Source organism: Dermacentor andersoni, chromosome 2 (assembly GCF_023375885.2).
Source record: "Dermacentor andersoni chromosome 2, qqDerAnde1_hic_scaffold, whole genome shotgun sequence".
Taxonomy (NCBI): domain Eukaryota; kingdom Metazoa; phylum Arthropoda; class Arachnida; order Ixodida; family Ixodidae; genus Dermacentor; species Dermacentor andersoni.
This window is the reverse complement of record NC_092815.1, coordinates 8,598,519-8,620,492: the sequence shown is the minus strand read 5'-3', so window position 1 is coordinate 8,620,492 and position 21,974 is coordinate 8,598,519. Positions and strand designations below refer to the sequence as shown.

Genomic DNA, 21,974 nt, shown 5'->3' with positions numbered 1-21,974 from the left:
GCGTCATGCTGCTTCTCGCTCGAACGCGGCGCGACAGAACCCAGCGCACACGAAGCCATCAGCTGTAGCCACCATCCTTCGAGGCTCACCCTCGCGCGCCTTCCCTCGCACCCACAACATACGGCTGCGGCCGCTTTCTTGTAAGGTATCTATAAGGTATCTCACGGCGACGGCGGAACTTCGCCTGGAGTGTCCATATTATTGCTATCGCAATAAATTTCAAAGGCCATATGTCACAATACTCTGATAACACGAGAGCAACAGACTCTTTCGAGTCTTCTGCATACGTTAGCAACAGTATATACGACACAAGAAAAAAAGCGAAGAAAATAAATGATCGAGAATCCAAGTGCTGCACATGCTTCGCTCGCAGCATTACCGCCTCGTTGACCTTCTTCCCAACGTTTGCCGTGTCCTGGGCCGGTATAACGTAAAACTATTCCAATCTGTTTTTATTCCAAATCGGCCATTAACCCTCCCTTATGGGTCAAAATGGCTCGTGCTCTGCCAGTATGGGAGGGCACCGCACCTATACGGGCGGAGCCCGAGCCATTTTGACCCATCAGGGAGGGCTAATGGCCGATTTGGTATAAACACAGATTGGAATAGTTTTACGCTATACCGGCCCTGCTCTAAACTAGCCGAAGACAAGCAGTGAACACTGCGGCGTACAAGGCTGCTCAAAAAAAGGGAGCCTTGGCGGTGTTGTGGATGCAGCGGTTCACGGCTGGGCGCGCAGACAGCCTCTATTTATGCCACACAGAACTCATTGAACAGAAATCAGGGGTTTCACATGCCAAAACCACCATTCGATCGTGAGGCACGCCTTAGTGGCAGACTGCGGATTAATTTTGACCACCAGGGGATGATCGTTAACTCGCCCCCAGTGCACGGGGCACTGGCGTTTTTCCCTTTCGCTCCCATCGCATTCGGCAGTAGCGGCCGGGATTGCATTCCGTGACCTCGCTGTTGCGCTTAGCACCGCAACACCACAGCCACTAAGCCACCGCAGCGTGTACACACAGCTACGAAGCTTTCAATATTGTTTGCCATGCTGCTAACCTGCGAGATTGACACAGAGTCTAAATGCACGTTGTATATTTCTCCTGCGAAGTTGCGGGTCTGCATTTTGATACGTATGCAACAGGAGCGGGAACAATATTTGTGCGCGAGTTTGTGTGTGCGTGTGCGTGCGTGCGTGTAAGTGTGTGTTCGTGAATGTGTGTAAGCACGCGTGCGAGGATAAAAGGTATTCCAAGCTATCCTAACTTCCCGCTTATAGATTGAATCAATATCAGCGCGTTTAGCTCTTCATTTTTTATTTAGCAAACAACTTTAAGCAGTGGCTTGTCACGTTTTTCAGTAAAATTCCCCGGGCGCTCACTATCTGATTGTTTATTTTATGCCTGATCGCTTGCAGGTGGGCCCAGTTGCAATAGATTTGATCTTGCTGCGCACAAGGCTTGCAACATGCATGTTCTGCACTTTGTAATAGCTTGTAGCAATTACGTATTATTGCTATTCACTCTTTTACTCCAAGGACCGTTACGAAACGTTCAGCTTCAAACATTAGTGTGCTGTCGGTGTAGTCGCTGCCACGCATGCATCGGCGCACTGACTTAAGTATGCGCCCGTTCACTTATTCTTGATACGTTGGCGATGCGTAAGTTCGCGTGTGAGTTAGGGTGGATGTGTGCAGAAAAACTGCGAGAAGCACTACTATATATGCCAAAGGAGGGGCGCTACTCCATTTGTCACCGTATAACACCCACTCGTGCATACCTTCCAGGTTTAAGTCCTTTCCTTGGAAGTTAGCGCTGCAATGCTGGCGGATGAGTTAATTTTGTCTATCCGTGAGGGAAGCCGTACATGGCGAAGAGCTGGCAACACAGGCAGTCCTTATGAAGCAGCGGTCCGTGAATTTGGACACACAAATTCATTCCATTCCTTAACATGCCAGTCGTACGTTAAGGAATGCAGCAGTTGCAGCCAACTACGGTACACACCTTCACTACACAGCTCCGCATTTTGCAACATGAGTGAAGTACAATACATTAACGCAAATGCAGTTGTATTTCCGGCACCTGATCGCACATAAACAGGGCAGAAAAGGTAATGGTTTCGTTATTGTGCGCTTTTGCCGAGGCAACGTGCGGCACGCTGCCGTGAGCGCCATCTTGTTTGTCTAGAGCAAACTGCTTTGCGAAAAGGGTGAGTACAGCGGCATCAAGTGCGAGGTGGCGCGGAAATACTTAGCAATTGTATCGCAGCCGATACTCCACAGCACAGCTCAACGGTGGTAAAATGGTGCTCAGCATCCGGCTGTGTGCTTAAGGTATGTCGTTGCGAGGTCCATCGCTTACCACTTGTGTTGCAGCGAAGTTGCCCTTCAATGCAATTTCTTTTACGCTAGACAAAACGTCAGAGCATGCACGAACAAGGGACATGCCTAATTACAATGCACAAGAAACCAGAACGCGCTTGCGTTCTGGTTTCTACCCGGGAGACGCTGTCCACCAATACTCGAGGATTTCTCGCGGTGATTTGCTTCTCTAATCGTCTGCAGTTGAAATATATATGAATATACCAATTCCGACGAGGTTGCCATCGCTTGGAGTAGTAGTTTGTAGTAGAGCGGGTCATGTCTCTTTTCAGCCATCTAACAATAACGGCCTAATGGTCATCTGCCTCGCAGGTGTCGTGGGTCCGGCAGCGTGACCTGCACATCCTGACGGTGGGCACGTACACGTACACGTCGGACCAGCGGTTCCATTCAATCCACCTGGAAGGATCCGAGGACTGGACGCTCGAGATTCGCTACACGCAGAAGTGGGACGCCGGCGTCTACGAGTGCCAGGTCTCTACCGAGCCCAAAATGAGCCTGAACATCTCGCTGTCCGTAGTCGGTGAGTGACGAGCACGCTTGAGATTTACGAATCGCTTTACCTAACATGACTTAGTCATGTTAGGTTAACCTCTCTTGGTATATGTGCTTGCGTCCTTAATGTGCGAATTTCCTTTGATGCGATTTTGTGTAGCCTGCAAGGTGAAGAAGGCGGCGTATAGAAGGCGTTCCTTGTAGTTCCGTCCTCTTCCTGGTACAACGCTAAGCGCACAGTCCAGACGTGGCAGTTTATTCACGGTGGCTGTACTGGGCATATTTCGTTTAGTGTAAAGACCCACGTCTTTCCTTTACAAAAAAAAAGAAAGAAGGTTTTGTACTTAACCCTGTTTTGTTCCTGCTCAAATTTCGCTGCAAGATTGCAGCAGACTGCGGTTCTAGAAACTCCGTTTTTGGCTGGCAGTATAACCTCCGGACAGGCCGCCATTAAAATATGAACCTGGCAACGTTTAACGCTAGAACGTTATCTAGTGAGGCGAGTCTAGCAGTGCTATTGGAGGAATTAGAGGGCAGTAAATGGGATATAATAGGGCTCAGTGAAGTTAGGAGGCCAAAAGAAGCATATACAGTGCTAAAAAGCGGGCACGTCCTGTGCTACCGGGGCTTAGCAGAGAGACGAGAACTAGGAGTCGGATTCCTGATTAATAAGAACATAGCTGGTAACATACAGGAATTCTATAGCATTAACGAGAGGGTGGCATGTCTTGTTGTGAAACTTAATAAGAGGTACAAAATGAAGGTTGTACAGGTCTACGCCCCTACATCTAGTCATGATGACCAGGAAGTCGAAAGCTTCTATGAAGACGTGGAATCGGCGATGGGTAAAGTCAAAACAAAATACAGTATACTGATGGGCGATTTCAATGCCAGGGTAGGCAAGAAGCAGGCCGGAGACAAGTCAGTGGGGGAATATGGCATAGGCTCTAGGAATAGCAGAGGAGAGTTATTGGTAGAGTTTGCAGAACAGAATAATATGCGGATAATGAATACCTTTTTCCGCAAGCGGGTTAGCCGAAAGTGGACGTGGAGGAGCCCGAATGGCGAGACTAGAAATGAAATCGACTTTATACTCTGCGCGAACCCTGGCATCATACAAGATGTAGACGTGCTCGGCAAGGTGCGCTGCAGTGACCATAGGATGGTAAGAATTCGAATTAGCCTTGACTTGAGGAGGGAACGGAAGAAACTGGTACATAAGAAACAAATCAATGAGTTAGCGGTAAGAGGGAAACTAGAGGAATTCCGGATCAAGCTACAGAACAGGTATTCGGCTTTAACCCAGGAAGAGGACCATACTGTTGAAGCAATGAACGACAATCTTATGGGCATCATTAAGGAGTGCGCAATAGAAGTCGGTGGTAACGCCGTTAAACAGGAAACCAGTAAGCTATCGCAGGAGACGAAAGATCTGATCAAGAAACGCCAATGTATGAAAGCCTCTAACCCTACAGCTAGAATAGAACTGGCAGAACTTTCTAAGTTAATCAACAAGCGTAAGACAGCGGACATAAGGAACTATAATATGGATAGAATTGAACAGTCTCTCAGGAACGGAGGAAGCCTAAAAGCAGTAAAGAAGAAACTAGGAATAGGCAAGAATCAGATGTGTGCGTTAAGAGACAAAGCCGGCAATATCGTTACTAATATGGATGAGATAGTTCAAGTGGCTGAAGAGTTTTATAGAGATTTATACAGTACCAGTAACACCCACGACGATAAGGTGAGAGAGAATAGTCTAGAGGAACTTGAAATCCCACAAGTAACACCGGAAGAGGTAAAGAACGCCTTGGGAGCTATGCAAAGGGGGAAGGCAGCTGGGGAGGATCAGGTAACAGCAGATTTCTTGAAGGATGGTGGGAACACCGTCCTAGAAAGGTTGGCCGCCCTATATACACAATGCCTCATGACCTCGAACGTACCGGAATCTTGGAAGAACGCTAACATAATCCTAATCCATAAGAAAGGGGACGCCAAAGACTTGAAAAATTATAGACCGATCAGCTTACTGTCCGTTGCCTACAAAGTATTTACTAAGGTAATCGCAAATAGAATCAGGAATACCTTAGACTTCTGTCAACCAAAGGACCAGGCAGGATTCCGTAAAGGCTACTCAACAATAGACCATATTCACACTATCAATCAGGTGATAGAGAAATGTGCGGAATATAACCAACCCTTATATATAGCCTTCATTGATTACGAAAAAGCATCTGATTCAGTCGAAACCTCAGCAGTCATGGGGGCACTACGGAATCAGGGTTTAGATGAGCCATATGTAAAGATACTGGAAGCTATCTATAGCGGTTCCACAGCCACCGTAATCCTCCACAAAGAAAGCAACAAAATCCCAATAAAGAAAGGCGTCAGACAGGGAGATACGATATCTCCAATGCTATTCACAGCATGTTTACAGGAGGTATTCAGAGACCTGGAGTGGGAAGAATTGGGGATAAAAGTTGCTGGAGAATACCTTAGCAACTTGCGATTCGCTGATGATATTGCCTTGCTTAGTAACTCAGGAGACCAATTGCAATGCATGCTCACTGACCTGGAGAGGCAAAGCAGAAGGGTGGGTCTGAAAATTAATCTACAGAAAAGTAAAGTAATGTTTAACAGTCTCGGAAGAGAACAGCAGTTTACGATAGGTAGCGAGGCACTGGAAGTGGTAAGGGAATACACCTACTTAGGGCAGGTAGTGACCACGGATCCGGATCATGAGGCTGAAATAACCAGAAGAATAAGAATGGGCTGGGGTGCGTTTGGCAGGCATTCTCAAATCATGAACAGCAGGTTGCCACTATCCCTCAAGAGGAAAGTGTATAACAGCTGTGTCTTACCAGTACTCACCTACGGGGCAGAAACCTGGAGGCTTACGAAAAGGGTTCTGCTGAAATTGAGGACGACGCAACGAGCCATGGAAAGAAGAATGATAGGTGTAACGTTAAGGGATAAGAAAAGAGCAGATTGGGTGAGGGAACAAACGCGGGTAAATGACATCTTAGTTGAAATCAAGAAAAAGAAATGGGCATGGGCCGGACATGTAATGAGGAGGGAAGATAACCGATGGTCATTAAGGGTTACGGACTGGATTCCAAGGGAAGGGAAGCGTAGTAGGGGGCGGCAGAATGTTAGGTGGGCGGATGACATTAAGACGTTTGCAGGGACAACATGGCCACAATTAGTACATGACCGGGGTAGCTGGAGAAGTATGGGAGATGCCTTTGCCCTGCAGTGGGCGTAACTAGGCTGATGATGATGATGATAACCTTGTCGAGTTCTTTCGGCACGTATACGACATCGCTCTGCCAACACTGCCAACCGCAGTGGTGGTGAAATGGTACAGAGTCCACTGCGGGAGGCACTAGGTTCGAATCCCAGTTCCTCCAGGAACCCACCTGTTTGTTCTAATCTATAGAGATGTACCACGACCTGATACTCCATTGTTTACATGGGTTCTCATCTGAAAAGGAGGCCCTATAGAGTTGTGCGAAGGTCTCTGGGCGCCCCTTTGTCCCCCACAGCTGTGGAGGGCTGCCACCGGGTACATACCGGCAAAGTGGGCCGCGGGCTCGGCTTCTGTGGGAGTTAGCGGCATGGTACCACCAGACTCCTTTTTAAGAGCTTTGTGGCTTTGTTTGTCTAGGTTTTTGCGAAGCAAGCACAGTGGTATGTGCGAACCTATGTGCGAAGGCTGCTTGTACCTGTCTTATGAACGTGCTTGGTGTGCGGCAGTATAGGGATCAAACCACTCAGCTCCCGCACCCGAACCGAACGTCATGCCGACTTGACCACGACTGCGACTACGTACGACGCCGTGATGTGCACTGCGTACACAAACAAAAGTGGTGCACGCAAGGGAAGCGTTTAACATCAACTCACCGCTCTCGTATTGCACTAACATCTGAAGAACTTAGATCTTCGCCGTCAACATCACCGAGAATTATCGCCAATCAACGCAAACAGCACAGAAAGCTTCGCTTGCATCGAATCCCCCAGCGCGTGTTGATTTGCCTCTACTTTTTGTCTTCTTGAGGTTTCTTGTCGCCTTAGTGGTTAGTTCTTTTTTTCACATTGCCTTTCACATGCTTTTTCACATAGTATATTCATACAATCGCCTCGACTATACTGAGAAGTAAGGCTTCAAGTAGAAGAACACTATAGCGCGTTAACGAAAACAGCAGGAAAGTGCCGTTTAAAGCAGAGTTTCCTTTGTGGAGTCAGGAGAGGTACTGATGCTGCCGTCGGCGATCTTACTGTGGCAAAAAAAGAATGCGAGGAGGGGCACCGTGAAGAGGAGAAATGTGCGGGCAGGCGAGGACGGGGCGATGTAGAGAGGAAAGTGCTTGCCGCCATTCGCCGCCGCTGTGCTCCGTTGATGGAAGAAAGAAACTACGTGCACGGCGTGACGCTGCAGTACTCACGATCATGCACTAGTGTATACAGTTAGAAACTTATGGAGCACGTCATAGCTGGTTACAATAAGTGTTTCTTGTCCAACAAAAAACGTTTGTCTCCATTTTGGTAAAATGTTCAACGACGGAGCGACTGTCCATGATTTTTCAAAGCATTTAGAACACTCAAGGCAAATATATGCACTTTTTTAGACTACAGTAACGTGGAAAGTTGGGCGAATTGGTGACTGATCACCATACCTTGGTGGTGAAGCAGCGCACTGACAAGGACAAAGCGAAGACACAGAAGGATACACGACACTCGCTGCACTCGCAACTACTTTATTTAAGAACACATACTTCACACTGATGTACCTGCGAACCCTCAGACGTCAAAGATAAGCAAGCATAGGTGAGGATGTTGAGGGTGACCAGGCATATAAATGTGAAGTGTTTGTTTTCAAATCAAGTAGTTGCGAGTGCAGCGAGTGTCGTGTATTCTTGCGTGTCTCCGCCTTGTCCTTGTCAGTGCGCTGCTTCACCACCAAGGTATGATGGTTTTTTAGACTACAGCAAAGCATTCAAGAATGCATCCCACAGGAAACTGCTGCATAAATCAGTATTCATTGGTCTTCCTTGCTTTTTAGTGAAGTAGACGGCAGCGTACTTGCAAAAATATAAATCAGTTAGCTATGGTTGATGATCAGGCTTCCAATATACAGCCTGTCTCTTCCGGTGTGCCGCCAGGCAGTGCACTAGGTCTTTTGCTGTTTTTAGTGTATGTAAATGACTTGACTGAATTAGCGTCTGACTCTGTGTGTAAAAACCTGTTGTAGATGACAGTATATGTAAAGAAACACTGTTCAAAAGTCACCATGGTGTTTTACAGCACCAATTATTGAAGGTGTCGAACATGTAACATAGAATTTGACGTTAAAAAAATCTTACTAATAATCACACGTAATGTATAGACTAATTTTGATGACTATATATTTTACAATAGAAAAATAGTACAAACAACACAAATGTTTAGGCGTTACCCTCACTTCCAGAAATTCTAAGTCAGTTCGTTTCTCACATTTTCGCATCGGCCTTTAGGAAGTTGTGTTCTTAAGGAGGAAATGAGGAAAAGCTCCAAAAAGGATCAGGTTACTGGTATACAATGCACACGTCAGGTACAACATAGGATATGCTTCCGTGATTTGGGATCCCAAAACTAAACATGATATACGAAGCTCGAGATGCTACGATGGAAAGCTATCATACTTGTTTTTGAAACCGGCACTGCTGCTTAGTGGCAGCTAAGCACAAGGTTGCGGGATCGAATCCCGGCCACGGCGGCTGCATTTCGATGGGGGCTAAATGCAAAAACACCCGTGTAGTTAGATTTAGGTGCACGTTAAAGAACCCCAGGTGGTCCAAATTTCCGGAGTCTCCCACTACGGCATGCCTCATAATCAGATCGTGGTTTTGGCACGTAAGACTCCATAATTTGTTCTTTATTTTTGTAAAATACGAAAGACTCCCCTGACTCCCCTATGACTCCCCTGTTAAGCTTATGCGTGAAAATAATATTGCAACATTACAAGTGCGTAGAAAATATTCTAGCGCAGTGTATTTGCATAATATTTTAAAAGGCAAGCTAGTTATGCCCAGTACTAGAAGAGAAACTTGGGCGAGTTGGTGGTGATTCATGTTTCCGAAATTAACAGTGTCAAACAGACAAGGACGAAGGAAAAGAATAACAGTTGTGAGTCAGCGCCAGTGTCGTGTTCTTCTTTTCCTTCGACCTTTGTCTTTCTTGAGCTGTTAATTTCCGAAACATGACTTATGTCCATAGCTTCATATATCCAACCGTTAAGTACCCAAGCACTCTAGACACACAGGATCATGCACTAAAACCGATCTTTGAAAGAAACTAATGCATTTAGACAGAGTTTTTTTCCTACGGACGATTTCCGACTGACACGCCCTTGCCAAGACAGATTTTGAGGCCACTAATTTTCGCAAGACACTTGAACACATGTTTCTACATTCCTCCGATTTTTTTGAAATTCATGTTTGATAGGCGCAGAGCTACAGCTCTGTTAATTTGTTAGTGTGAATACTCATTTTTATCTGTCTTTTGTTATGATATTACACTCCTGCTCAGGCCAAACTGGTCGGAATATTGTGAAATAAATAAATAAATAAACAAATAAATAAATAAATACGAAAAAAGCGATACATCCAGCCTAATAAACTGCTACAGTTTCAGATTTTCTTTTGCGTCATTTAGCTTTATTTTTTTATTCAGTCACTCCTTGTAATGGGCCCTGAGTCTACCCGCATACTATGTCGGCAGCCACGCGCACTACAGGTTACTCCCGAAGCTGACAGCACATCGTCTGTCGATAACAGTTCGCAAACCATTATGCCCCTCTAATGAAGCTGATTTCACTTTTCGAAAAAGTAAAGCCAGAAGCTATGCTCGTGTTGATGTGCCCAGATTTACGTTGCTCCTATTTTAGACAGAAGTCCGCACGCTTACTCGGAGCTTTGCTGAGCTCGTTCCAGGACGACACCCGTAGCTAAGGAACGAAGCAAAAATTATGGCCGATATGGTGGAAGGATTTTCTTATCTCATTTTTTTCTGGCGCCGGGCATTTAGGTGGCCGTTAGGGCCAGCTTATCACGCTACCAGGCATTGTGCTAGCATTCTACACTAGAGTAGAAATCCTCGTAGCTCCTAGGTACGCAGCTGGCATATTTGTTTCTAGTTATCAGTGTCAGCAGACACAGATGCGAAAGTGCCAGATGACCAAGGATACCGCTCGAGGAGTGGACCTCCTAGCCAAAATGTTAACAAAAAGGAAAAGTCCGGACCGAACTTTGCTTTCGAATGCCCTTCCGTTTTTTGTTCTTCTTTCTTTCTCTGTGTACTGCATTTATATACATGTATATGGGTTTGGACAAGTGCTGAAACCATTCTTGTTAGGTATTGTTTTTTCCCATCTCCAGGCAAATAGCGTTTGCTGTATCTTATTTTTTTTTTTTGGCTTTCTTCTCTTGTTCCTTTTTATCTTTCCATTTTTGTCTTGCTATTTCATTTCTTTCCCCCGCTTTTAACATCCACGCTTGTCCTGTCGGTCTCAAGCCTGCGAAGGAATGTCTGTGCGCGGCAATATAATTCTGTACGGCGCCGCACAGACCCGCGTCGTATCACGCTCGGTTATTAATGACCACGGTGCGTTGAGTCGCGGCCTTCTTCGGTCAGCCATCTCGCTTTCGATCTCCCGACACTTGAGAGCCGCCTCAACTAATGGCCTCCGATCCTACGGCTGCACCAAAGGCGAGCGGCCCTTTCCAGCCCTGCGCCCGCGCAGGCACGATACCATCTCTTCGCCCCGCCAAGGGGCCCGCCACCAACCTGTCGGTGGAGGCATGCTGTTCTAGGCGCGATCCATGAAGAGTCGAGAACGCATTTATTTCCGCTTTGCCAAGCGTCACGTCGAGGATGCATGCAAGCAGCTCTGGGGCGTCGTGTACGAGGTGACCATCAGAGCCTATAGCTGTGGCACCTGACGGCGGTGAGGTCTCGCAGCTGCTTGTTACGGACGGGTGGCCCTTTTTGTGTTCAGCAGTTAAAGGTATCCACAACCGGCAACAAATGAGCCTCGTAAGTACTCTAAACAGGACGATACTGCAGAAAATTCAACCATTTGATCACGCTATGGAATTAAAACAAACGGCAAAAAGGAAAAAAAATAGTGTGTGTGCGGTGTTGGGGGGAGGGCACACAGCAAGGTGAAAAAATAATGGCACCCACGTTTAGATACCACTGGCTTACTTAGGGCCTTTACTGCGTAACGCAGTAAATTAGTACAGTGGTTTTTCCTCGTTTTCTATGAGCACAAACGAAGCTCACCGGCTACCCGTTACGCTGCTTTACTGGCCTGTATTTAGTAATAATTATAGCTGCTCTAATTAACCCACGGTCGCAAAATTCTGCAAGTCTTAGCATCATGGCATGTGTCTCTCTCTTTGTCAAATCTTATCCCCGCATCTATCTTAGTCTGGCATTGAAAATTTACTAACAGATAAATTTTAGCTTCATAATGCAGCTTGGCATACTGCAAGTTTAAATCGCGTGAAAAGACGAGGACAAAAAGCACTTACACACAGGGTTTCTTTTTATTATTGACATGATACAAGGAGGTGGGTGGCGCATAAATACAGCGCCGGCTGCACTTTGGCTCTTGAATAGGTGGTACAATGCAAGGTAGAGAACATGCAACAACATACAACGCACAACTACAACAAAGTTACGTTATCACATTCAAAATAGCATCACGTCATTACAGAAACACAGGGTGTTGCAGCTTCTCGGCGGCTGTGTCCTATGCAGGTCCTGGAAGCTCACTTCTATGAATAATATTGAGACACATGACCGGAAGGCAGGACAACAGGCGAACGAAGTTGGCTGTAGCTCTGAGGGGTGGGTGCATTTCTTTACCATCCTCATAAATCGTTACATACCACTACTGGTGTGGTTATCTGGTGTCTGAAAACAAGCTCTTGTGCAAATTCTTTAAATTATGTACCGGGGAACAGGGGACGTTGTCTGTTTTTTACTTGATGTAGAAGGCCAAACTCCGCAACGATTGCTCTAAGAGCAGGGATTACGATTTGCGCACTGTGGAGTTAATGATATTTACCACGGGAAACATTAAAAAGCCATGTTACCACCAGTTGCCATCTGGGAAAACACGAGAACAATCGACTTAGAGTTCTTACCAATGCCCATTTGGTGGTACTGAGAAAGCAAGTTGTTCTTTAATTCACTGTGCCATGGCATCACGCACTGCAAAAGGTATGTGTTGCTCTGGTTGGGCGACGATAGGCAAAATTTTACGTAATAGATATGAATTTGCTGATGCTTGAGCTTTCCGATTCCTTGGAAATAGTTTGGGGACGATTCAACCCCTCTATTTTCTTGTGTATGGTGTTCAACCTAGTATGCTATGTAAAGTAGACCAAGCCTGGGTGCAGCCTCGATGAGCGATTTTCCCAAATGCTTTCGCGTAATCCAAAAATATGGCGTCTGTTTGTCTGCTACGGTCAAGATTAGCATGAACATCATGAAGAAATAGTGCAAGCTGGGTCTCGCAAGAACGGCCCCTGCGGAGCCCGTGCTGTGAAGGATGAAAGAAGTTGTTAGCGTCCAGAAAGTTCATAATATGAGAGTATATTAGGTGCTCCATGATCTTGGAGGGAACGCTTCTCGATGAGACGAGGCGGTAATTTAGGGGAGCATTGTTGTTGCCCGATTTGTAGACTGGAATAACGTTCCCCATCTTCCAATCGTCTGGCATGGTGCCTGTGGAAAGCGACTATGAAAATAACAAATATAGAAGCTCTGCAGAAAGGTGTTTCGTGTTTTTTAGTAATTTAGAGTTAATGTCATCAATGCCAGAGTATGAAGACAAGTTAATATTTTCTATCACAGATAAAAGCCCACGTACTGTGAATGTGATGGCTGACATGTTGCATTGTATATTCGTGGTTGGCGGGGTTGGTAGTGTGTCCATTTCATTAGTGAAGACTGAAGAAAACGCGTTGTTGAACATATTAGCACAGGTTAAATCTGTCACTGATTCACCCAGCTCGTTAGTAAGATTATTGATACGCGCTTCTTTGGGGTTTATCACCTGCCAGAATTTTCTTGGATTAGTAAGTAAAATGTTTGGCAGGTCATAGTGAAAAAAGGTTCGCTTGGCATCGCAAATTCCGATTAAGTACGCAGCTTCAGCAGCGTAATATTTCTCCCACGCAACTGAGCTTGCCTTAACTTTAGCATGGCGATAGAAGCGCTTTTTTATTTTCTAGTCATTTTGAGGATCTCGTAAACCATGGTCTTTGTCGATTGGATCGAATGGTTATCCTGGAAATAAAGTGGTTCTTAAATTGACATAGTTTGTTTTTAAACAACAGCCAGTTATCATGAATCGAATGGTTATTAAATTCATCTGCAAAGGTAGAAAAGAATGCGTTTAATTCAGTATTTATAGCCTCATAGTTACCTTTGTCATGTAAACAAATAGTCTTCTCCTGCATGTCGCGTGGTGGGGGAGCGAAAGTGAAGGCAGCATGAATAACTTTCTGATCACTAATCTCACGAAGATATGTAAGGGATGCTAAGCTTTCAGGATGACTGGTTAGTATATGATCTAAAATATTCGCAGATGTCCCGGACACACGGGTTGGCTCCAGTACTAGCTGTGTTAAATTGTAATGTAAACACATTTCAATAAAGTCGCTCGCTTTATTTTGATTTGTTCGTAAATCAGTGCCATTGTGCCGGTTAATGTCGGAAAAATTAAAGTCTCCAAAAAGGAGAATAATAGCAAGGGATGCTTTGAAATAATTTCATTTTATGTGTTGTTTAACAGATTAGAAAAGTCCGGTTGATCGTGAGAGGGTCGATAACAAACACCTAGCAGTACTGTTTGTGGGGAACATTAAAATTTTAACCACAGTGTTTCCAAGTGGCTGTCAATGTTAACTCGTGTGCAGGGCAAATGTTGGTTCACGGCAATCAGAACACCTCCGCCACGTGCGTCTCTACGATCGCATCGATAAACGTCGAAGTTGGGAAGATCAGCCAGGACTTCTGCGTCACTGATTTCTTTTGTAAGCCTCGTTTCTGTTAGTATCAGTAAGTTACTGGCGGATGATGACATAAGATTTGATACGTATTCAGGTTTGGCAGAAAGCTGCGTATGTTCGTAAAAATTACTGAAAAAGACAGATTATTACGTGGGATGGGAAGGCGAGTTCTTATATTCATGGGATAATGCGATTGCTATGCTGTTTCTTTGACGGTCTGTGATGTCTCGTCAAATATATAGCGTTTAGTACCTATGTGCAATGTTTTGTAACGCAATGAAAAGCGAGCAGATTTTGCTTCCGCAAAAGCAACAAGGTGCCTGCGGGCGTTCTGTACAGCCTTAGAAAAATCTTCGCGGACACTGTTCAGTGCTTTCGAACTTACGGCCATTTGATAGGACAGTATCTTTTGTCTTAAAGTACGTAAATTTAACAATTATAGGGCGACGGCGCCAAGCGGTATGCCTCCCGCGACGATGTGCTCGTTGAATTCCTTTTGTATCTATGTCAATGTTAAGGTGCCGAGAGCACAGCTGGGTTACGGCTTCTTCAGACTGGGCGAATGTTTCCGAGGGATTAGTATCAGGAATGACAAAAGATTAAGTTATTTCTACGTAATCGGTTTTCAGCGTCATCCATACGCCGTTCCAAGCAAGTGGCCAGGTCAGTAATTTTATTAGTGTCTGCTTTTAGAACTTCGATTGCATTTCGCAACGGAATGATGCTCTCGCAAAGTTTTTCGACTACTGTCACTCAGGAAGTCAAATCGGACACCATCTTATTCGTTGCCAGTAGTTGGTTCTTAATGCCTTTCATTTCTGTTATTATTTATTTATGGCTGGCTGATAGTTTTTGCAGCTCTTTTAGTACAAGGTCAGCACTACCGGGACCCGGGTTGGACTCGTTGTCTCCTGACAGAGAAGCAAGGACCGAATGGCGCAAGCACTCTCAACATCGATAGCGACACAGCACCGGGGGCTCAGCAGCTGCACCAGAAGATAATTGCTAGACTTCATTGCAAAAAGAGAATACCTGTTACCAACCTGCGTGGCGAAGAGCAACGGGTTAGTTGTCTGCATTGTGGTACAGCAACCGAACCTACAGAGCGGTGTCGACAATCGCGGCAGCTTTATACTTGGCGGGAGCCCTATAGCGTCAGTGCCGATGGGACCTTGCGCAGGGAATCCAGCATCCAGATGTCGCATGGTGGCGCTGACACAGATGGGGTTGCACAGTCGATTCCTATGGTGTAGGCGCGAAATGGCGTACAAGGTGACCACGTGCCGGTTTCATTGATGAGGGGCAGCAGCGCGCATTCCACTGGCGTGTTGATAAAATGAGTTATCGGTGATGACAGCTGCTCGTGGATGACGATAGCAACGAGCACCTGCGTGGTGAAGAGCAAAGGGTTAGTTGTCTGCATTGTGGTACAGCAACCGACCCCACCTAGGGGTATTACATAAGGAGTGGGAATACAACATATTGACACGTGTACTTGTTTGTCTTGATCGGGCGACACAAACAAGTGTTATAATGCATTCAGTTATGCAATTATAATGCATGTAATGCATTATAATGCATATGTGTTATATGCTACTTGTTTGGGGCTGCTTGACTGGGACATCTGTCTAAAAAGAACAAATCGTTCAGTGCGGTTGAAGTAACGTTAACGTGATGATTCCATCTGAAGTCCTGTGTTAATTCTCAGCGGAGGTGCTTGTACTCTTTAACGAGGTTATCTGTGGTGTTATTCATACTGTACTGGAATTCTTATCTGTGCTTCTTTCCATAATTGATAAGGTAGCACATAACGGTGGTATTGCGTAGCGCACGAATGCAGGGAAGAAAAACATGGAGCAGAGTAAAAAGCGCTATAAAGAGTTAAACCGAGAAATAATGGAAGCGGAGGATATTTACAAGTGACTGCTGCGTAAGCACCCTTTCCATTGCTGTGACACAGCTCGAGCCTGATTACCTGGCCGGGCATAGCGCAATCGTGGGCACATGTTGAAAGGGCGATGTGACTTATCAACGATGCACTCGCTCTGGGTATCGCCTCTTTTCTGCGTATTTTTTTTTCTTCTGTTTGCTGCGCATGTACAGTATGTTCGTCTGCAAAGAAAGGTGAGATGGAACAGGCGCCCGTCCCTGTCCTTCCTTTTCTACATTCGTGCGCTGCGCTATTCATCTTGGGTACTAGGCGCGAACACACACAAGAAACAAGGAAGGAGCCGGGACGATATACCGTAGTTGTCAACTACGGCCTACTCGCCCAAGCTTCCACCCTAATAATAAGGTAAAAGATTTCTGTTCTACCAATCATTGAACCATTTGAATATCAGTGCTGGAGCTTAGTTTCGGGCTAAATGCTCATTACAAGAATCGATTGCTTGACAGAAATCATTAGCAAGAAATCTAACATTAACTGAAATATTACAGGCCAAGTCACTAATGTGCATACGAAATAAAACTGAAGCCAAAACGCTGCCTTGTGGAACTCTAGGTATCATAGTAGGTTTCGGGAAAAACTGCTGACTTATTTCTACAAACTAAGGGCGGTTAGTAAGGTAGTCTTTGTTATGGTCAATAATAGGGTCATTTGCCAAAGTAAGCTTGAGGTTTTAATTAGTTCTTTATCTGTTACGAGAGAGAAAGCTTTTGAAACGTTCAGAAAGATTAGGTCTGCTTGTTTCTGTCAATTATAACTTATCGATATATGGGGAATCAATTACTTAAATTAGCTTTGTGATCGTGAATTCCCTCTGCAATAACTGTGCTGACAAGCTGTAAGTGTTTCTTCTTTTTCAAAGCGCTTGGTTATGTACTTTAAGACAATGTGCTCCAATAGTTTTCATAATGTGCGTGTTAATCAGACTTGTCGGTAGAAAGTTCAGTTTTACTTCCTCATTTATGACCTGGTATTACTTTCGCGTAAAAAAAAAAAAAATCACGGGGTTTTGCGTGCCAATACCGCTTTCTGATTATGAGGCACGCCGTACTGGAGGACTCCGGAAATTTCGACTAGCTAGGGTTCTTTAACATGCACCTAAATCTAAGTACACGGGTGTTTTCGCATTTCGCCCCCATAGAAATAAGGCCGCCCTGGCCGCGATTCGATCCCGCGACCTCGTCCTCAGCAGCCCAACATAACAGCCACTGAGCAACCACGGCAGGTATTACTTTTGCTGTTTCTCGTTCCTTAGGAAGGGTGCTTGAGAACAGTGACTTGTTAAATAGTAATAACAGGTATGTGGCCATCCACTCAGTATACCTTGGAGAAAATCAATTTGGACTATATTGTCAGGTCCTGGCAATTTTTTTTGTCTCTAAGTTCAGTAGTAGGTTAAGTTTGCCTGCTTCGATCAGCGTGAGGGGCCCTAGTGGCTTGTTTATACGGGTGTCAGCTTGCGATAAGGCTAAGCAATCTTCCAGATTCTATAGCCATTGACCGTGAGCACGCACAAGCGGTTAGACGACAAGCGGTGCGCTTTAGCACACTCTGACATTCGTATCCACTAGAAACTCGTTCCCTGAAAGAAAGAAACGTAATGTGATGCGTTCTCACTCCGCCCGTGGACAATAGTAAAAAAGAAAAAGAAAAACAAGGATTCTTCAGGCATGCAGTGTTAAACGCTTTCGCTGGCTCCACAATGACGGAATTCATTCAGTTTCAGACTTCCCGGAATATATTGCCGAGTTGAAGAAGCATTTAATTTTAGCGTGTGCCTCTTCATATCACGATTGATAACTTATAGTTCGCGCCAGAGGGGCGTAGTCAAACCGTTCCCACTCTGGATAAGCTACTAAAATGAAGTCGAGGAAAAAAGACAAGACTCTTGCGCCGTCCACAACTGAGCTACTACTGAAACAAACAAGAAAGTACACCGTAAAAAATTGCTCGGAGTTGTACCTGTAGTTTCTTGCGTGTCTTGAGCAAACGCGCTGCGTTTGCAGCCGGCGCCACGCCTTCTGTCTGTCTGCACGTGAGCACTGATTCCAACTCCCAACCTCTCCCCTGAAGCCGCTTCTTTGAACCCGTCGCAGTGGCAAAGGCACGCATACCGGAGGGCAGCAACCTGTACATCCAGAGCGGCAACACCATCAACCTGACGTGCGTGGTGACGGACACACGAACGCCGCCAGTGTACGTCTTCTGGTACCACGATGACCGCATGATCAACTACGACTCGAGCCGTCGGGAGGGAATTCGCGTCGTCACCGAACGGGGACCAGCCACCACCGTCTCCAGGCTCCAGGTATGCTCCGGGGGGCGGCACCGTCGGCCGTGAGCGCGCGCCTAGGCCGCTGCGTCCTGAAAGCCATCTGCGACGTATGGAGAGTCCGCCGGGCGCAAGAGGAACGGGCGATCGCGGCTAAATCTCGCGCGACATATATGGGGCAAAGCGGGAGGCAGCAGAGGCGACTTCGACTACTCCAACAAGTGCGTAGTCTGCCCGGCCGGGCGCTGTCGCCGTATCTAGAAAGGGACCTGCAAACAGCTCGTACCTTTGTGCAGGCGGTGTTCTCGCCGCTCTTAAGTTGAAGCGATAGACCGGACGAAGGTGACCTCGCTCGCTGTTGCTGCCGCGCTTGCGCACACTGGCGTTCTGACAGCGAGTATCCGCGCTCATCGAGTGTGAGGTGTTCATCTAATGAATAAATTATTGCGCCAAAAAGGAAAATAAAGACTTAGGAGGGAGAGCATGAAATGGCAGATCGAGCGCTGATGTGTTCATGTTTGCTTGTGCGCGCTGACACCATGCTTACTTCAGTTAGTAAGCCAATGTTGCTAACTTTATGCGGCCGATGAAACTACTATCATTACTTTGCTTGGGTGTGTACTTATTTGTTATCGTAATCGATGCTTCGCCTTTCGGGCGAAACTAAAGTTAACAAGCAAGGCGTCACGCGCCCACACACAAACATGAACACTTATCTATCGATGACCGCGCAAATTCGCTGTAACAGCTCTGGAGTAAGGAAGCGCGGTAGCAGCAGCGAACGAATTGACCTTGCTGCTGCCTGTCGCTGCAACGCGAACTAAAGCCCAAGATATAGTCCGACGTTCTCGGCGCGCCAGGCCGCGGCAGGCGAAGTCGGATACGCTGCGCTAGCGACGCCAGGGGTGCAAGAAACTTGCTTCCTCTACAGTTCGGCGTGCGCAAGCAGCTCGAGGCTGGCGCCATCTCTGCGTCCGGGAGCGCAACTTCACGGCTGCGGGCCGTTCGGGTAGAGCGCGCGCTTTTTCTCCTTCCGCGCGCCTAAAACGAAAACTTTTGCGGCATGGCGTTAACTTGTCCTGACAGCCAGAACATCGCACTCATATCGCTAGTGCGTCGCCTACGTCAAAAACGGAAGCGGACCATGTACATACGAAAGCTATTCGACAAGCGCCCTCAACTCGGCGACTACCACCAGCTAGTACAGAGCTGCGAAATGCAGCTTACCTGTGGCGAGACCACACTGCTTTCGTTTAGCTTCCCACGCGTTGTTCTTCCGCTCTGTGTCGCGGTAGTCCATGCGTTTCACATCGTATACACATGGATGGTTGCGAATCGCTTCAAGCAGGCGTCCTCACTCGCGCTGTCATCAGTCATGGATGGTGAAAAAACCACAGCCGCACTGTCAGTATGCGCCCCGCAGGCCGCCATTCAGCCTTCTGCTCGCTGCCGCTACAGCGCGCAGTGCATTCTGGTCTAGCGTCAGCCGCGTGAAATAGAACACGCTCTATCTCCGCGCCGGCGGCGTTGAGTTCGCCAAGCTCACTTGGGCACGCCGGCTACGCCGTGACGCCGGACTGTAGACTGCGCGCTTTTCACCGACGTCGCTTAACCGCGACGCGCGTGGCCGCGCGCGCGCGTTACGCCGGAGTATATCTTGCCCTTAAGCGTCGAAAGCACAGCGCATATGAAGATAACAACACTTGGTGGACTTTGTCGAAATCGCAGATTGCTTTGACGATGAGACCCGCGCGACCGCGCACATTGTCACGTCACAGATCGCTTTCAAGATAAGGCGCCCGCGAGACCACGCCGTACGCAGCAGCTTTCCCCCCTTGCGTGCACGAGTTTGAGCCGCGATTGTCAGTAACGCTCGCAAGTTTCACTCGCTCATCACTCTTAAGCAAAATTACATCCTTTGGGTCGTATCTTGCCACACAATAATAATCGTCATCTGTCTTGTCCGCATTTCCTTTCGTTAACCCTGCGAGCCCGGTACTTCCAAGTCACGAACGGCACGCGCGCTATCATCAAGAAAGAGCATTCTCGACAGGAAAGTAGCGAGCGCTGTCAGAATTGGGAGGTCAATCCTATCGCTCGTAATAAGTTGTCAAGATTGGAGTCGGGCATGAATTAGATGGTAGCTGGCCCATGCCGTCGTCCAACTTATCCACGCTGAGGACGTTGATGAATGGAAGCACTGTTTCTCATCGAGAACGAGGAATGTGGGTTTATTTACAGTATCTACATAAGGACGTTGCAGTTCATCAGTCTAGCATGACTGCGAGAGAAAGTACACTGAGCAGCTGCACAACAGCGGTTTATAAACACTCGGTACCCCTCGATCCCAAGATAAAGGAAACGGCCGACCAGGCACCGTAGACTAGCCGCCTCTTTGCGCGAGGGATTACACACACATACTTCCGCACAGGTTCACGGTCGTCAACCGAGGTCAGACGGACTTCGCAGAACTCGGGGCTGACGTCAGGAACGGTGCGTGGGAAGGGGCCTCGAACTACGTTCCCTCGGGGACTCCCTTGTTCACAGCAGACCAGGCCGGCGGCGGCGGGTTCGGTTACAAAGCCTGGTTCGTCGAACTCATGTCGGCAATCCCGCGACACAGAGTGGCGGACGTGGCGCATTGTCCAAGAAAAGTTGACGCCGCTGTCGCTACTGGTTGGCAAAACTTGCACCTCAGCGGGCCGTTCTTAACAGCGCCTCGATGGCTCGGAAAATCTCGACTGTCCAGAGCTGACAATCGCTGGGCAGGAAGAGAACGGCTGGTGGCCAGGGGGTGATGCCTTGGCTCGCAGTGACCACTTGTGTAATGATGTCACCGCCCCAAAGCCTCCAACAAGGACAGGAAATTGCAAAACGAACCCCACAACACGGCTCTGCGCCGAGATGACGTACCTTGGCTCTCACTTCAGACCCGCTAGGCTTCAAAGAAAACATAAGTGCAGAAGCAAAAAATGCTGCATTTCGTTATGCCAATTTTTGAAGCAATTTCGTGCTGACAAATTCAGAAATTATAGAGGGAATCCTGCTAAATGGGAGGGGATCTTCTTGGCTTAACAAAATTAACAATAGTAACCCTAAAATTTAGACGGGACCCTTAAACGCAGAATTCAAATTAGCCTGCTCAAACCTTCCGCAATGCTATGCAACTTTCCCTTCTTATATCTAACGGAGAAGTTGTACTCTTGGGGAGTGAGGCTCCGTCGGAGCAAGCGGCCATTTTTGTGAGAGATTTGATTGAGCCGCGTCAGAGGACAGTGGTCGGTCTCCAAGATGACCTTCGCTCCGTACAAGTAACACGACAACTTTCGGGCGGCCCAAACTAAAGAAACGCATTTCTTCTCTGAAGCGCTGTAGGCTTCCTCTCTTACATTTAGTTTACGGCTGGCATAGAGGATAGAATGTTCCTCGTTATTGTCGCCGACCTGACTAAGTAGCACGCCCATACATCTGTCGTTGGCGTCGCATTGAACTATGAATTCCTTTGTGTAGTCTGGCGCGCGAAGCACAGGACGAGAAACCAATAGCGCTTTCAAACTTTGGAAATCGTTCTCTTTCTCCTTATCCCAGTGTACGCTACTCGGTGCTCCCTTTCGGAGGGTGTCCGTTAATGGACTTGCCATTTGCGAGTAATTCGGAATGTACCGTTGATAGTACCCCACAAGCCCCAAAAATGAACGAGTGTCTGTTTTCGTGCGCGGCTGACAAAATTTTCCAGTCGTAGCTATTTTCAACTCGGCAGGCCGTCTCATGCCATGGCCGACAACATGGCCCAGATAAGTAACCTGCGAACAA

General features: G+C 46.9%; 1 protein-coding gene across 1 annotated transcript in view; it reads left to right on the top strand.

Annotated features, from left to right (window-relative positions):
• The window catches only part of LOC126543018 (neurotrimin-like), a 412,056-nt gene that overhangs the window by 379,709 nt on the left and 10,373 nt on the right, over positions 1-21,974 (top strand). Inside the window, exons 3-4 of the mRNA XM_050190167.3 lie at positions 2,696-2,906; positions 17,986-18,197. Coding sequence (XP_050046124.1) covers positions 2,696-2,906; positions 17,986-18,197 — 423 coding nt within the window. The remainder of the gene's footprint in view (positions 1-2,695; positions 2,907-17,985; positions 18,198-21,974) is intronic.